Source organism: Struthio camelus, chromosome W, assembly GCF_040807025.1.
Source record: "Struthio camelus isolate bStrCam1 chromosome W, bStrCam1.hap1, whole genome shotgun sequence".
NCBI classification, from domain to species: Eukaryota; Metazoa; Chordata; class Aves; order Struthioniformes; family Struthionidae; genus Struthio; species Struthio camelus.
This window is the reverse complement of record NC_090981.1, coordinates 11,683,622-11,701,085: the sequence shown is the minus strand read 5'-3', so window position 1 is coordinate 11,701,085 and position 17,464 is coordinate 11,683,622. Positions and strand designations below refer to the sequence as shown.

At 50.1% G+C, this 17,464-nt stretch overlaps 1 protein-coding gene across 1 annotated transcript; it reads right to left on the bottom strand.

Moving 5' to 3' along the window:
* Window positions 1–950: 950 nt before the first annotated feature.
* LOC138064204 (RNA-binding protein 25-like) lies at window positions 951–17,028 on the bottom strand. Its single transcript, XM_068925830.1, is given in 5 exon segments — window positions 951–4,229; window positions 5,257–5,662; window positions 6,002–6,083; window positions 15,366–15,479; window positions 17,008–17,028. Coding segments are annotated over 5 exon segments (1,194 nt in total). The 3' UTR covers window positions 951–3,658.
* Between the last annotated feature and the right edge of the window lie 436 nt (window positions 17,029–17,464).

The following is a 17,464-nucleotide window of genomic DNA, read 5'->3' as shown; positions in this document are numbered from 1 at the left end:
GTCTGTCCTATCTTATCATTACATTCATTTCTGTTTTCCTGGGTGAGGGGCTCTCTATTCTGTGTGCATGTGTGTTTGGAGGTTTAAGTGCCAGCAACTGGAGTCAGATCACGAGTCATAGGAGCCTGTGTGTCTGGGGTGCCAAGAACTGGAGAGACTGGAGCGTGGAAGTAAAATGGTTAATGCCTGGGGAAGTAAAATAGTCAACGCCTCATAGGCTTTTGCAGGCCTATCTAGCAAAAAACCATCTGCAATGACCTTGCTGAAGTCTGTCTTCCCAGCTATCAGAGGAATGTACTATCTGTTAAAAAAAAAAACTATATGTTTTGTTGGAGCCTCCTCTCCTGAACTGATTCACTCCCTTTTTCTGTTTATCCACACACTTGGAGTTCTGTGAAGGACAAGTTGTATAATCCAAAGGTATGTTAACTCTGTAATGGCCTCATTAGGGAAGAGTTCATATCCCCAGAGGCTGTCACTGGTTATTCTGTGACACCGTCTCGGTCGGTCTCTGTGGGTCTGAGACGGTCAGTCAGTCTGTGTGTCTGTCTCTCTCCATGTCTCTCCCCGGCATCTTTTCTGCACCTCTGTCACTGTCTCCTCCCTCTCTGTAGTTGCCATCTCCCCCCTCTCTTGTCATCGCCATCTACCAATCTGTCACATCCTCCCTCTCTGTCGCAGTCGTCCTCTCTTTCGCTGGCCATCTCCCTCTCTGTCGCCTTCCTCATCCTCTCTGTTGCTGTCTCCCTTTCTGTCATCCCCCTCTCCCTCCCATCACCACACTCTCTCTCATCGCTCCCTCGTCTCCCCCCCCCCCGCCCGTCTCCCCTCCTCTCCCCCCCCCCCGCCCGTCTCCCCTCCTCTCCCTTCTCTGTCGCCTGTCCCCTCCCCTCCATAATCTCCCTCTCTGTCCTCTCCCTCTCTGTCACCAACTCCCTCTCTGTCCTCATCTTCCCCTCTGTCGCCTCCCTTTCTACTGGTGCCTCTGCCATCACTGCCTTCTCCATTGCCTCACTCTCCATCACCCTCTCCCCCTCCGTTGCCTCCCCCTCCATTGCTGCCCTCTCTGTTGTCTCCCCCTCTCTCCTTCTCATGTGCTTGGATTCCCTCTGCCCTCCTCTCCCTCTGCCTCTCCCTCTCATGCCTTGACTCTCTTACACACCTTGACTCTCTCTCTTTCTCTTTCACGTGTGCACACCTTCACTGTTTCGCTCTCTCTGTCTCTGTCTCATGCCTTGACTCTCTCTCTGTCGTGCCTTGACTGTCTCTCTCTCTCTCATGTTAACCTTCACTGTTTCTCTCTGTCTTTTTCTGTCTCTCTTTCTCTCATGCACACACCTTCACTCTGCTTCTCTCTCTCACACACCTTCACTCACTCTCTGTCTCTCTGTCTGTGCCATGCCTTGACTCTCTCTGTCGTGCCTTGACTGTCTCTCTGTCTCTCTCTCATGTGAACCTTCACTGTTTCTCTGTTTCTTTTTCTGTCTCTCTTTCTCTCGTGCATGCACCTTCACTCTGCTTCTCTCTCTCTCACACACCTTTACTCGCTCTGTCTCTCTGTCTGTGCCATGCCTTGACTGTCTCTCTGCCTCTTTGTCTCTCTGCCTGTCTTTGTCTCTCTGTCTCTCTGTCTCTCTCTCTCTCATGCATACCTTCACTGTCTCTGCCTCTCTCTCTCTCTCTCTCTCTCTCTGTCTCTGCCTCTCTCTCTGCCTCTCTCTTTGGCTCTCTGTCTCTGTCTCTCTTGCACATGCCTTGACTCTCTTTCTTTCTCTGTGTGTGTGTTAAGGAAATTTCCACTGTACTCTAGTTTTTGCAGACAGAACATGCAAGGTCACGCACCCTGAAAGCAGAACATCTCATCTGACCTTGCCTTAGCCCTGTCTTTCGTACAAAGTTGAAGAACTGCAAAAAGACCAGTTTAATCCAACCAGCACAAAAGTTGTTCAAAGGTAACACCAGAAGAGATGCAAAATTGGCTAATGAATAATTATAAGATATACCATTTAAGACTGGAATGGAACTATCTCGTACTGTAACATGGCAAAGGGATTGGTAAAACTAAGAATTGTGGATAGATCTGATTGGTTATGTAAACTAAAGTGTTGAATATGTAACAACTTACCTTCAGTTAAAAGTTGCAACAAAAAACTGCTCAGGGGCCTTCTTGTGCTCCCAGCCAAGAGGCACCTTATTGCTAGCAATAAAAAACTTAGCAACTAAGAAATCTGACTCCTGCTGCTCATTACCAGTGCCCGTGAATGAACAAAAAAGAAAAGATAATTTTAACACTCTGTCTCTCTCGTGCACCCTGACTCTGTCTCTTTCTCTCTGTCTCTCTCTAGTGCATGCTTCTTGACTGTCTTTCTCTCTGTCTCTGTCTCTCTCTCGCAAGCGCCTTGACTTCATCTCTGTCTCTCTCTTTCGTGCCTTGAGTCAGTCTCTCTCTCTGCCTCTCTCTCTCTGTCTCTGCGTCCCTCTGTCTCTGTCTGTCTGTCTGTCTGTCTCTCTCTCTCCCTTGCACCTTGACTCTCTCTCTCTCTCATCTCTCTCTCAGTCTCTGTCTCTCCTTCTTGCACCTTGACTGTCTCTTTGTCTCTCTCTCATGCCTTGTCTCTGTCAGTCTTTGTCTCTCTCACGTGCCTTGAGCCTGTCCCTCTCTCTCTCTCTCGCGTGAATGCATGCGCCTTGACTGTCTTTCTCGCTCTGTCTATTTTTCTGTTGCACCTTGGCTGTGTCTTTGTCTCTAGCATGTGCTACTTGACTCTCTCATGTGCCTTGACTCAGCCTCTGTCTCTCTCTTTCACACCTTGAGTTAGTCTGTCTCTGTCTGTCTCTCCCTCTCACGACTTGACTCTGTCTCTGCCTCTTTCTCTCTCCAACCTTGACTCTCTCTCTCCTGTGCCTTGACTCTATCTCTTTTTCCCACTCTCGTGTGCCTTGACTCTGTCTCTCTCTCCCTCTGTCTCTCTTGTGCCTTTGACACTCACTCTCTCATGCCTTGACTCTTTGTCTCTCTCTTTCCATCTCTCTCTGTCGCACCTTGACTCTGTCTCTCTCTCTCTCTGTTGCTCTCTCACATATGCCTTGACTCTGTCTCTCTCTGTCTTGCTCTCGTGCCTTGACTCTCTCACTCTCTATGCCTCTCTCTCTCACACCTTGGTTCTGTCTCTCTCTTGCACATCTTGAGCGTGTCTCTGTTTCTCTCTCTCTCATGTGCCTTAACTCCATCTATCTTTCTCTCTCATACCTTGTCTCCATCTCTCTTTCTCGTGTGCCTTTACTGTCTCTCTTGCATGCCTTGACTGACTCTCTTTTTCTCTCGCACATGCCTTGAGTCTGTCTGTCTCTCTTTTGTGCCTTGAGTCAGTCTCTCTCTTACCTTGACTCTCTCTCTTACCTTGACTCTCTCTCACCTCTACTCTCTCGCTCTCTCACTTTGAATCTCTCTCTATTTCACCTTGACTGTCTCATGCCTTGACTTGATCTCAATCTCTCTCCATCTCTCGCCTTGACTCTCTCTCACCTTCTCTCTCTCTCTTGTCCACCTCAAGGCTTTCTGTCCCCTTGCCTCTCTCTCTCTCACCTTGCCTCTCTCCCTCGCCTTCACTCTCACCTTGTCTCTCGTGTTGACATTCTCTCCTTCTCTCCTTGCCTCTCACTCTCCTTGCCTCTCACTATGACTCTTTTGCACTTTGACTCTCTCCCTCTCTCGTCTTGACTCTCTCCCTCTCTCACGTGCCCCTTGACTGTCTCTCTCTCTCTCTGATATGCCTTGACTCTGTCTCTCTCGCGCATGCCTTGATTCTCTTTCATGCCTTAAGTCAATCTGTCTCTGTCCGTCTGTCTCTCTTGTGCCTTGACTCTCTCTCTTACCTTGACACTTTCTCTCGCCTTTACTTTCTCTCTCCCTCTCTCCCTCTCTCTTGTCTTTTCTCTGTTTCTCTCTCACCTTTTCTCTCTCTCTCACCTTGACTCTCTCGCTTTCTTGCTCGCCTTGACTCTCTCGCTCTCTCACTTTGAATCTCTCTTTCACCTTGACTCTCTCATGCCTTGAATCTTTCTCTCTCATGCTTTGACTCTCCCTCTCTTGCCTTGACTCTCCCTCTCTCTCACCTTGACTCTCCCTCCCTCTCGCCTTGACTCTCTTGTCCCCTGTGACTCTCTTTCTGTCCCCTTGACTCTCACCTTGCCTCTGTCTCACCTTCACTCTCTCTCTCACCTTGTCTCTCTCTCATGTTGACACTCTCATGTTGACGCTCTCTATCCTTGACTCTCTCTCACCATGACTCTCTCCCTTTTGCCTTGACTCTCTCTGCCCCTCACACCTTGACACTCTCTCTCGCTCGCTTTGACTTTCTTTCTCCCTCTCTCGCTTTGTCTCTCTCCTTCTCTCTCACCTTGACTCTCTCACCTTGACTCTCTCTCTCTCGCCTTGACTCTCTCTCGCCTTCATTCTCTCTCACACACCTTTTCTCTCTCGCTCTCCCCTGCCTTGACTCTCTCTCGCCTTGACCCTTTCTTTCTCTCTCTCTCGTAGTTTGAATCTCTGTCCCCTTGACTCTCTTTCTCTCTCTCTCACCTTCATTCTCTCACTCTCTCGCCTTGACTCCCTCTTGCCTTGATTCTCTCTCATGCACGCCTTCTCTCTCTATCCTCTTGACTCTGTCTCACCTTGACTCTCTCTCTTTCCCCTTGAGTCTCTGTCTCGCCTTGCCTCTCTCTCTCTCACGTTGACTCTCTCTCACCTTGTCTTCCTCTCTCGCCTTGACTCTTTCTTTCTCTCTCTCACCTTGACTCTCTCTTCCTTTGCCACTCTCTGGCCTTGACTCTCTCTCTCTCTGTTTGACTCTCTTTTGCCTCGACTCTCTTTTGCCTCGATTCTCTCTTGCCTCGATTCTCTCTCCTCCTCACAGCTTGACTCTCTCTCGTTTGACTTTCCCTCTCTCCCTCCCCCTCTCTCACCTTGACTCTCTCTCTTTCCCCTTGAGTCTCTGTCTCGCCTTGCCTCTCTCTCTCTCACGTTGACTCTCTCTCACCTTGTCTTCCTCTCTCGCCTTGACTCTTTCTTTCTCTCTCTCACCTTGACTCTCTCTTCCTTTGCCGCTCTCTGGCCTTGACTCTCTCTCTCTCTGTTTGACTCTCTTTTGCCTCGACTCTCTTTTGCCTCGATTCTCTCTTGCCTCGATTCTCTCTCCTCCTCACAGCTTGACTCTCTCTCGTTTGACTTTCCCTCTCTCCCTCCCCCTCTCTCACCTTGACTCTCTCTCGCCTTGACTCTCTGTTTCGTGCATCTTGTCTCTCTCTCTCACCCACCTTGTCTCTCTCTCATGCCTTAAAACTCTATTTGGTGCCTTGACTCTTTCTCTATCTATCTCTCTGTTGCACCTTGACTCTCTCTCTCTCATCTCTCTCTCTGTTTTCTCACATGCCTTGACTCTGACTCTCTCTCTCTGTCTCTCTCTGCCCCCGTCTCTTTCTCTCTCTTGCTGTGTTGCCTTAACACTCTCTCTCTCTCCATCTCTCTCTCTCGCCTTGTCTCTCTCAGTCTCTCTCGCCTTCTCTCTCTCATGCACCTTCACTCTCTCTGTTTCTTTCTCTCTCTGTCGCTCTGTGCTTCCCTGACACTCTTTCTCTCTCCCCTCTCTCGCTTTGTCTCTCTCTCACCTTTTCTGTCTCTCGTCTTGCATCCCTTTCTCTCTCACCTGCCTTGACTCTCGCTCTCTTGCCCTCTCACTCTCTTACCCTGACTTTCTCTCTCTTCATTTGACTCTCTGTTTCCTCGACTCTCTCTTGCCCTCACTCTCTCCTCCTCTCTCGCCTTTATACTCTCCCTTTCACCTTGACTCTCTCTCTATCCCTCCCCCACCTTGTCTCTGCCTCATTCTTGCCTGCCTTAACTCTCTCTTGCCTTGACTCTCTTGCCTTGATCCTCTCTCCCCCTCACACCTTGACTCTCTCATTTGACTTTTTCTCCCCCCTCTCTCCCTCTCTCTCTTGCCTTGTCTCTCTCTCTTGCTTTGACTCTCTCACCTTCTCTGCTTCTCTCTCACCTTCTCTCTCTCTTGCCTTTGACACTCTCTCTCTCACCTTCACTCTCTCTCGCCTTACTACTCTCCCTGTCCCTCTCTCGAATTTACTCTTCCCTTGTCTCTCTCCCTCACCTCTCTCTTGCCTTGTCTCTCTCTCTCTCTCTCTCTCGCCTTTACTCTCTTTCTCTCCTTGTCTCTCCCGATCTCTCGCTTTGTCTCTCTCTTTTAGTGTGGCTCCATTGCCTTCTCTTTTCCTCTCTCTTGCTTTTGCTCATTCTCATTCTCGCCTTGACTCTCTCTTTCGCCTTGACTCTCTCTTGCCTTGTCTCCCTCTCTCACATTGACACTCTCTCTCGCGCCTTGACTCTCTTCCTCTCTCTCACCTTGACTCTCATAGAATCACAGAATCACAGAATGGTTGAGGTTGGAAGGGACCTCTGGAGATCATCTAGTCCAACCTCCCTGCTCAAGCAGGGTCACCTAGAGCATATTGCCCAGGATCACATCCAGATGGGTTTTGAATATATCTCCAGCGAAGGAGACTCCACTACCTCTCTGGGCAACCTGTTCCAATGATCTGTCACCCTCACAGTGAAGAAGTTTTTTCTCAGGTTTAGAAGGAACTTCCTGTGGTTCAGTTTGTGCCCATTGCCTCTTGTCCTGTTGCTGGGCACTGCGGAGAAGAGATTGGCCTCATCCCCTTGACATCCTCCCTTCAGATACTTATACACATTGATGAGATCGCCTCTCAGTCTTCTCTTCTCCAGGCTGAAGAGGCCCAGCTCTTGCAGTCTTTCTTCATAGGAGAGATTCTCCAGTCCCCTCATCATCTTTGTAGCCCTCCGCTGGACTCTCTCCAGTAGCACCATGTCTCTCTTGTACTGGGGAGCCCAGAATTGGACACAGGACTCCAGGTGAGGCCTCACCAGGGCTGAGTAGAGGGTCAGGATCACCTCCCTCGACCTGCTGCTACAACACTCTGCCTAACGCAACCCAGGATACCCTTGGCCTTCTTGGCCACAAGAGTGCATTGCTGGCTCATGGTCAACTTGTTGTCCACCAGCACTCCCAGGTCCTTCTCTGCAGAGCTGCTTTCCAGCAGGTCAGCCCCCAGCCTGTACTGGTGCATGGGGTTATTCCTCCCCAGGTGCAGGACCCTGCACTTGCCTTTGTTGAACTTCATGAGGTTCCTTTCCGCCCACCTCTCCAGCCTGTCCAGGTCCCTCTGAAGGGCAGCACAGCCTTCTGGTGTGTCAGCCTCTCCTCCCAGTTTAGTATCATCAGCAAACTTGCTGAGGGTGCACTCTGTGCCTTCCTCCAGGTCATCGATGAATACATTGAACAAGACTGGACCCAGGACTGACCCCTGAGGGACACCGCTAGCTACAGGCCTCCAACTAGACTCTGCGCCACTGACCACAACCCTCTGAGCTCAGCCATCCAGTCGGTTCTCAGTCCACCTCACTGTCCACTCATCTAACCCACACTTCCTGAGTTTACCTATGAAGATGTGAGGGGAGACAGTGTCAAAAGCCTTGCTGAAGTCCAGGGAGACAACATCCACTGCTCTCCCCTCCTCTACTCAGCCAGTCATTCCATCATAGAAGGCTATCAGATTGGTCAAGACTCGCCTCAGCTCTCCCTCACCTCAGCTCTCCTTCACCTCCCTCGCCTCGGCTCTCCCTTGCCTCGACTTTCTCTTGCCTCTCTCCCCTTGTATCTCCCTCGCTTCCCGTGTATCAATTCTCTCTCACTTTGACCCTCTCTCACCTCCCTCACCTCAACTCTCTCTCTCATCCCTCTCCTCAACTCTCTCTCCTCCTTTGCCTCGACTCTGTCTCGCCTCCCTCACCTCTACTCTCAAATCCCTTGCCTCGACTCTCCCTCACCTTGACTCTCCCTCTCCTCGACCCTCTCACCTCAACTCTCCCTCGCCTTGACTCTCTCTTGCTGCCCACACCTCGCATTTCCTTCGAATCTTCTTTGTATCTCTCGCCTTGACGCTCTCTCATCTTGACACTCTCTCGCTTCAACTCTCTCACCTCCCTTACCTCGACTCTCACTTACCTCGACTCCCTTGCCTTGACTCGCCCTCACCTCCCTTGCCTCGACTCTCTTTCGCCTCCCTCGCCTCCGCTTTCCCTCACCTCCCTCGTCTCATCTCTCCCTCACCTCGACTCTCTCTTCCCTTGTCTTGACTCTTGCCTCCCTCGCCTTGACTCTCACTTGCCTCCCTCACCTCGACACTCTCTCGCCTGGACTCTCTCTTGCCTCCCTCACCACTACTCTCCTCTATCGCCTCGACTCCCTCGCCTCCCTCGCCTCGACTCTTTCTTGCTTCCCTCGCCTCGAATCTCTCGACTCCCATGCCTCAACTCTCTCTCGCCTCCCTCGCCTTGGCTCTCCCTCACCTCAGCTCTCCCTCGCCTCCCTCGCCTCAACTCTTTCACCTCGACTTTCTCTTGCCTCTCTCCCCTTTTATCTCCCTCGCTTCCCTCGTCTCAATTCTGTCTCGCCTCAGCTCTCACTTGCCTCCCTTGCCTCAACCCTCTCTCGCTTCCTTCGCCTCGACCCTCTCTCGCTTCCCTCGCCTCGACCCTCTCTTGCCTCCCTCACCTTGACCCTCTCTTGCCTCCCTCGCCTCGACTCTCTCCTCCCTCGCATTGACTCTCCCTCACCTTGACTTTCTCTCACCTCGACTTTGTCTCTCCTCCCTTGCCTCGACTTTCTCTCTCCTCGACTCTCTCTCGCCTCCCTTGTTTTGATTCTCTCTTGCCTTGAATCTCTCTCCTCCCTCACCTCGACTCTCACTCGCCTCCATTGCCTCTCTCTCGCCTCAACACTCTCTCGCCTCCCTTACATTGCTCTCACCTCAACTCTCAATTCCCGCGCCTCACCTCTCTCTCACCTCCTTCGCCTCGCCTCTCTCACCTCCCTCACGTTGCCTCTCTCGCTTCCCTCGCCTCACCTCTCTCACCTCCTTCGCCTCGCCTCTCTCACCTCCCTCACGTTGCCTCTCTCGCTTCCCTCGCCTTGACTCTCTCTCACTTGCCTTGCCTCGACTCTCACTCGCCTCTCTCTCCCTGACTCTCCCTCGCCTCGACTCTCCTTTCCCTTGACTTTGTCTCCTCCCTCGCCTCCACTCTCTCCCACCTCCCTTGCCTCGACTCTCCCTCACCTCGACTCTCCTTCGCAATGCTTCTCCCTTGCATCGCCTCTCCCTCGTGTCCCTCGCTTTGACTCTCCCTCGCTTTGACTCTCTCTCTCTCCTCCCTTGCCTCAGCTCTCTCTTGCCTCGGCTCTCTCTCTCGCCTCCTTCACCTTGGATCTCTCTCGACTCTTCCTCGCCTCAATTTTCCTTCACCTCGACTCTCCCCTGCTCACCTCGACTCATCCTTGCCTCGCCTTGTCTCTCTCTCACCTCGCCTCTCTCTACTCCCTGGCTTAGACTCTCTCTCACCTCTGCTCTCCCTCGACTTGACTCTCCCTCGCCTCCCTCACCTTCGTCTCTCCCTCTCCTCTACTTTCCCTTCCCTCACCTCACCTCTCTCTCACCTTGACTTTCTCGCCTCCCCTGCCTTGACTCTCTCTCGCCTCAACTCTCCCTCACCTCCCTCACCTCGGCTCTCCCTCGCCTCGACTCTCCATTCCCTCGACTCTTTCATCTCTGTTGCCTCGACTCTCTCTTGCCTCTCTCTCCTCGACTCTCTCTCTTCTCCCTCACCTTGACTCTCCCTCTCCTCCCTCACCTTGACTCTCTCTTCCCTCTCTCACCTCGACCCTCTCTCTCCTCCCTGGTCTCGTCTTTTTCTCCCTCACTTCAACTCTCTTTCTCCTCTCTCGCCTTGACTCTCTCCCTCGCCTCCCTCACCTCGGTTCTCCCTCGCCTCCCTCAACTCCTCTCTCTCACCTCGACTCTCCCTCACCTCCCTCTCCTCGACTCTTCCTCTCCTCGACTCTCCCTTTCCTCCCTCGCCTCGACTCTCCCTCTCCTCCCTCATCTTGACTCTCTCTTGCCTCCTTTACCTCAACTCTCTCCTCCTTCACCTCAACTCTCTCGCATCTCCCTTGCCTTGACTCTCTCTCACCGCTGCACTCCTTCACCTCAACTCACCCTCACCTCGAATGTCCCTTGCCTCGCTCTCCTCGACTCTCCCTCTCCTCAGATCTCTCCTCCCTCGCCTCACCTCTCTCCTCCCTGGCCTTGACTCTCTCTCCTCCTACGCCTCGACTCTCTCCCTCCTCCCTCGCCTCAGCTCACTCTTGCCTCCCTCACCTCGGATCTCCCTTGAACCTCTCTCACCTACCTCGCATCAACTCACCCTTGCCCTGCCTCTCTTTCGCCTCGACTCTCTCTCGCCTCCCTGGCCTAGACTCTGTCTCACTTCTGCGCTCCCTTGCCTCCCTCTCCTCGACTCTCCTTCTCCTCGACTCTCCCTTGCCTCACCTTTCCCCTCCCTCACCACAACTCTCACCTTGCCTCTCTCTTGTCTCCACTCTCCCTTGCCTCACTTGCCTTGACTCTCCCTCCTCCCTCACCTTGACTCTCTTGCCTCCCTCGCCTCAGCTGTCTCTCACCTCGACTCTCTCTCTCCTCCCTCGCCTCAACTCTCTCTCCTCCTTCGCCTCAGCTCTCGCCTCTCTCAGCTTGGCTCTCTCTCTCCTCCCTCGCCTCAACTCTCTCTTGCCTCTCTTGCCTCAACTCTCTCTTGCCTCTCTCACCTTGGCTCTCTCTCTCCTCCCTCGCCTCAACTCTCTCTTGCCTCTCTTGCCTCAACTCTCTCTTGCCTCTCTCGCCTCGACTCTCTCTCTCCTCCCTCCCCTTGACTCTCTCTCACCTTGGCTCTCTTTCGCCTCCTTCACCTCAGTTCTCCCTCACCTCCCTCGCCTTGACTCTTCCTCTCCTCAACTCTCTCCTCCCTCACCTTGACTGTCTCTCCTCCCTCACCTCAGCTCTCGCTCGCCTTGACTCTCTCCTGCCTCCCTCACCTTGGATCTCCCTAGAATCTCCTTCACCTCGATTTTCCTTCACCTCTTCTCCCTCACCTCCCTCTCCTCAACTCTTCCTCTCCTTGACTTGCCCCCCCTCCCTTTGACTCACCCTCACCTTGACTCTCTCTCGCCTCCCTTGCTTCGACTCTCTCTCGCCTCCCTCTCCTCTCTTCTCCCCTGCCTCACCTCTCCCCTCCCTTGCCTTAACTCTCTCGCCTTGCCTCTCTCTTGCCTCCACTGTCCCTTGTCTGCATTGCCTCAGCTCACCCTCTCCTCTACCTTGCCTCGACTCTCTTTTGCTTCCCTCACCTCGCCTCTCTCACCTCGCCTCTCTCTCACCTCCCTCGCCTTGAATCTCTCCCTCGCCTCACTTTCCTTGACTCTCCATCTCCTTGATTATCCTCTCCCTTTCCTCTTACCTCCCTTGCCTTGACTTTCTCTCGCCTCCCTCTCCTCTCTTCTCCCCTGCCTCACCTCTCCCCTCCCTTGCCTTAACTCTCTCGCCTTGCCTCTCTCTTGCCTCCACTGTCCCTTGTCTGCATTGCCTCAGCTCACCCTCTCCTCTACCTTGCCTCGACTCTCTTTTGCTTCCCTCACCTCGCCTCTCTCACCTCGCCTCTCTCTCACCTCCCTCGCCTTGAATCTCTCCCTCGCCTCACTTTCCTTGACTCTCCATCTCCTTGATTATCCTCTCCCTTTCCTCTTACCTCCCTTGCCTTGACTTTCTCTCGCCTTGACTCTCTCTCCTCCCTTGCCTTGACTCTCTCGCCTCCCCCGCCTCGACTCTCTCTTGCCTCGACTCTCCCTGGCCTCCCTCTCCTCGATTCTCTCTCTCCTGTACTCTCCCCTCCCTCACCTCAACTCTCTCTTCCCTCCCTCCCCTTGACTCTCTCTCCTCCCTTTCCTTTACTCTCTCACCTCCCTCACCTCAACTCTCTCTCGCCTCGGGTCTCTCTTGCCTTGGCTCTTTCTCGCCTCCCTCGCATCGACTCTCCCTTGACTCCCTCACCTAGAGTCTCTCTCAACTCCCTTGCCTTGCCTCTCTCTCACCTCAACTCTCTCGCCTCCCTGACTTGGACTCTCTCTCACCTCAACTCTCTCTGGTCTCCCACACCTTGACTCTTCCTCACCTCATCTCTCCCTCCCCTCCCTCACCTTGACCCTCCCCCTCACCTCGACTCTCCCTGGCCTCCCTCTCCTCGACTCTTCCTCTCCTCTACTCTCCCCTCCTTCGACTCTCTCAACTCCCTCACCTCTCCCCTCCCTCACCTCTCCCTCTCTCGCCTCTCTCTCCTTGACCCTCCCCCTCACCTCGACTCTCCCTGGCCTCCCTCTCCTTGACTCTTCCTCTCCTCTACTCTCCCCTCCAATGACTCTCCCCTCCCTCGCCTCTCCCTCTCTCACCTTGACTCTGTCTCTCTCCTTGACTCTCTCTCGCCTCCCTTGCCTCGACTCTCTCGCCTCCCTTGCCTCGACTTTCTCTCGCCTGCCTCACTGTGACTCTCTCTCCTTCTTCCCCTTGACTCTCTCTCTGCTCCTTCACCTCAACTCTCTCTTGCCTCTCTCACCTCGACTCTCTCCTCCCTCGCCTTGACTCTCCCCTCCCTCCACTCTTGCTATGTTCCTGCTCCACAGTACCTTATCTTATCTGAAGGTCAGTAGTTACTTCTGTTCATTCTGGTCACTCTGTTCTGTATCCTTGAGGGCTGGTTCTAGCTGATTTTGCAGTTGCGTCGTCAGCAATGTTCTTCGGGTTACAGTTCAGTCCCGCGGCCTACAGGCATCACCTACTTTAGGCACTTATGCTAAGCAAGAGTCAGACTTATGCTAAGCTGAAGCTAAGTTGGCTACAATTCCCTTCTCTAACAGTCTTCCCTTTGTTTTTATGAGCATTCCTGCTAGATATACATATGAGTGATTAAACTAGAGTACAGTATTTATATATACTAAGTTATAATAAAGCTTTTTAAGTTATGCAAAAATCAATAATCTATAGTCTATGTGTTATATGGTTCTGCTAATCAGGCAATGTTCTAGCATATCAATTTATATGATTTAAACACTTCCACTCCAATTAGTTGCCTTATCAGGCACCATACTCGTACATATAAGATGATGACAAGTAACAAGCACAGCAGTATTTGGGCTAGTAGGATTGTGACTGGATGGAGTATGTGATTAAAAATTCCTGTCGCTGTTGGTGACCATCCCAGAAGGGTTTCCCACCATTGATGGTCTCCATCCTTCCTTACTCTTTCTAAAACTCGGTGTATTTCCTCCGTATCGTGATAAACAGTAATTAAAGTTTTTTGCCTTTTATCTTGGATGCATTTCAGCAATTAGTACAAATCGTCATGTTGTAGCAATTTTCTCACTAAAGTGGGATTCATCCTGATAGGGGTAGGCAATAGTTTTTGAATTAGTGTGTAATTGGACTGCAACAGCTGCTGAGATGTAACAAGAGCTGAGTAATTAAAGTCACATCCTAGGCTTTCAGTAAAGTTACAGATACAAATATGTGAGTTATTACTTGCACTTATATTAATATTATCTACAGATATAAAATCACAACGGGTTCTCATACAAACATATCCTTTTCCAAGATATACAAGTACAGTTTCAGGAGTTTCATCGGGATGTATTTCAAAATGACAGACATTTTGTTCAGTATCAAGACAAATGTCCTGGGCCTCGATAGTATTACTTTCACAGAGAAATCCCTGTTGCTCTTGCACAATGTGTGAGCTAACATCGACCATTTGCCATTTGTTTCCATTATTTAGGGCCCACATTCTATGTTCTATCGGATAGAGTATAGATCCCTTGTGATTCAATCCCAGTGCAATGATAGGGTATATCGTATATACTGAAGCATCGCGCATTGTTAGGACAAAAGCTGTGGCTTTATTCCTGATAGGGTCACAGGTAAAAATTTGTTGATTCTCTATAATGGGTTAAGGTAAGTAACACCATCAGCACGTAAGCAGTATGCCCAGCCATCTTATGGGATCAATTACTTATCTGGTGGATGGTTGTTCAGGACCTGCTTGACATGCGAATGGTGTATCCAGTTTTCTTCCCTGAAACCTTAACAGCAAAGTAAGAACATAATAAAACAATGTATGGTCCCTCCTGCTTTGGTTCTAATTTAGACTTTCATGAAAACACTTTAATCAGGTAATATATCCAGGTAATATATCATGCACCCATATTTTTGGTGGAGTGAGTTGGTACCACGGGGCTTGTTTTCTAAAGGTTTCAAATCTTTTTTGCATAGCTAGTATGTAGCGAATCAACTGTTCATCTCCATCCAATAGGCTGGTCTTGGTGGAAATATAGGTTCCCGGTATAGTTAAATGTCTCCCAAAAAGAATTTCTGCAGGTGTTAACCCTATGGGCTGTTTCAGAGTATTCCGAATAGCCCTGTCTGATTCAATTGATTCTGGCGCTCCATATCTCGATATAATTTGTTTTAGTAGGGCTTTTACTACTCCTCCTGCATCTGCCTTTCTTGTTGGAAAAGCTTCTACCCATCCTGATAAATTGGTCCACTACCACTAATAAGTGCTTGTAACCGCAGACTGGCAGCATATCAGCATAGTCTATTTGTAATCATTGAAAAGGGAAATAAGCCCATGGTCGTGCCCCTAATTCCTGGTTTGGCTTGGTGCCTGAGAACTTCTGACATGTTGAGCAGCTACTAACTATTCTTCTGGCAGCTGCATAAACTACTGGAGTCGCCCATACTTGCTGCACCTGGTTAGCTATGGCCTCTGCTCCTCCATGAGCCTTATCGTGGAACCACCTAGTTACAGTGGTTAAATATTTCATTGGCAAAATCGGTTTTCCGCCAATTGTCCGTATTCCTTCTTCATTTTGTTTCACTTCCCACTTTTCCCATTGTTTTTTCTCTTCTATCGAACAGTCTTCTTTGTACATAGTTTTCGGGTCTTCCAAGTTAGGCCATTCAATCTGTTCAGTTCTTGAAATTGCAACCATACACTCTTTTAGTGGCTGACGTGCCGCTGCCTTTGCCGCTGCATCTGCTAGGGCATTTCCCTTACTGATCCCTGTGGTGTCTTTGGTATGGGCCAGGCAATGTATTATGGCAATTTCCTTTGGAAGTTGGATTGATTCTAATAAATCATGTATTTCTCCCTTGTTTGACACACTTTTCCCTGATGATGTGAGGAATCCTCATTCCTTCCACAGCATTCCTACCGCGTGACATACTCCAAAGGCATATCGAGAGTCTGTATAAATGTCAACTTGCTTCCCTTTCACTAGGCAAGCTGCACGTGTCACAGCTATGAATTCAGCCCCTTGTGTGTTCATCCTTACCACAAGCAGTTCAGCTTCTATTACTTGCCCTTGGCTGACCACGGCATAGCCAGTCCACCATTGTCCATGTAGGTAATGGGATGAACCATCTACAAACAGGATCAAGTCTGGATTCTGTAAAGAAACATCAGTTAAATTCGCTCGGGGCTTGCTTGAAGTATGCATCCCCTGTTTGCACTGGTGGTGCTCTTCCCTGTCATCGGGTAATGGTAGCAAAGTTGCAGGATTCAACGTCTTACACCTTTTTAAGACTACATTATCTGCTGTTAAGAGAATTAGTTCATACCTATGTGCCCGCTGTGGGGATAATGTTTGAGTTGCATACTGTCTCAACAGTATTTCCACTTCATGTGGCACATGGATTGTGACAGGATGCCCTAGTATAAGAGGGCGACTTTTCTCTAGTATTGTTGCGGCCATCGCTACTGACTTAATGCATGCAGGTGCTCCCGCTGCAACTGGATCTAACTGTGCAGAATAGTATGCTACTGGCCTTTGGTGGGGACCTAATTTCTGCGTTAATACTCCACTAGCTACTTCCTTCCGTTCGTGTACATACAAATTAAAAGGCTTTGTATAGTCTGGGAGTCCAAGAGCTGGAGCAGAGACTAAGGGCTCCTTTTATTGCTTTGAAAGCTTTCTCTCGCTCGGGGCCTCATGCGATGGGCTCCACCTCCTCATTTTTCGTAGCTTCTGTTAGAAGTTTGGTTAATTCTCCTAATCTCGGTATCCACGGTCGACAAAACCCTACTGCACCTAGAAACCCCCGTAATTGTTTCTTTGTGACAGAGCGAGGGAGCTTCACTATGGCTTCTACTCTCCCTGGGTATATTTCCCGCTGCCTCTCTTTCAGAATAAATCCCAAATATTTTACCTCCTTCTGACACAGCTAGAGTTTGGATGGAGAAGCTCGGTGACCTTTTTCTGCTAAAGCAATACACAAATGTACAGTATCTTTCAAGCAAGTATTCTCATCTTTACTTGCTATCAGGAGTTCGTCTACATATTGTATTAGAGCCGACCCACCTGGTAATTCTATATCTTTCAGGTCTTTCTTTAATATTCGTGAAAAGCTGGTTGGGAACCCTGTAAACCCCTGCAGGAGACGTGTCCATGTCATTTGCTGTCCCTTCCATGTAAAAGCAAGCAAAGGTTGACTTTCCTCATCTATTGGAATGCTGAAGAATGCTGCAGTTAAATCAATCACAGTAAAACATTTTGCCCAATGGGGTATCTGCAGAAGTATAGTGGAAGGGTCAGGTACTACTGAGTGTGGAGCAATGACATGCTGATTAATCTCTGTCAAATCTTGTACAAAATGATATTCTGGATCCCTATCCTGATCGAGCCTATTTTTCTTTACAGGGAGTATGGGGGTGTTACATGGGGATACACATGGTTTTAAAATCCCTTGAGCTAAGTATTGATCTATCTGTTTTTGCATACTTTTCTTGGCCTCTTGGGGAATTGGATATTGCTTCATGGCTGGAGGAGTTCCTCCCTTTGTTTTTATATTCACTGATTGAGCCGAGACTAGCAGTCCCACATCAGTACTAGTTCTGCTCCACAATTTCTCCGGTACGGATTTTAATGCTTCTGGTATTTCTAATTCAGTACCCAGACTTTCAGAAACTACGCTTACCTCCATGATTATCAAATCCATTCCCTCGGGGGATAGGTGTAGTTCTACGTCTAAGGCTTGCAGGAGATCTCTTCCTAATAGACACACGGAGGAGCTCTCGACTAACACGAATCTTCCCCACACACTTTTGTTTCCAATTGTCAACAGTAGTGGCTTACTGAGGCATCATTCCCCTTGTCCTGTAACCCCATGTATTAAAACTTTATCTTTAGTCTTTGTTCCCTTTAGGACAAAATTTAGAAGAGATAAGGTGGCTCCAGTGTCTACCAGGAATTCGATCTCCTGTCCTTCCACTTTACCCATCAAGCGACCCTGTCCATTTAACTGCACACCCCACATTTCAAAAATTTCTATCTCCTCAGAGTTTTCGGCTTCCCTCGTTTCTAGTCATTGTGAATGTCGTTCACCCTTCCAAGCTGATCCACTTTCCTGGAGGCTCCTTACTCCTGCAGACCTT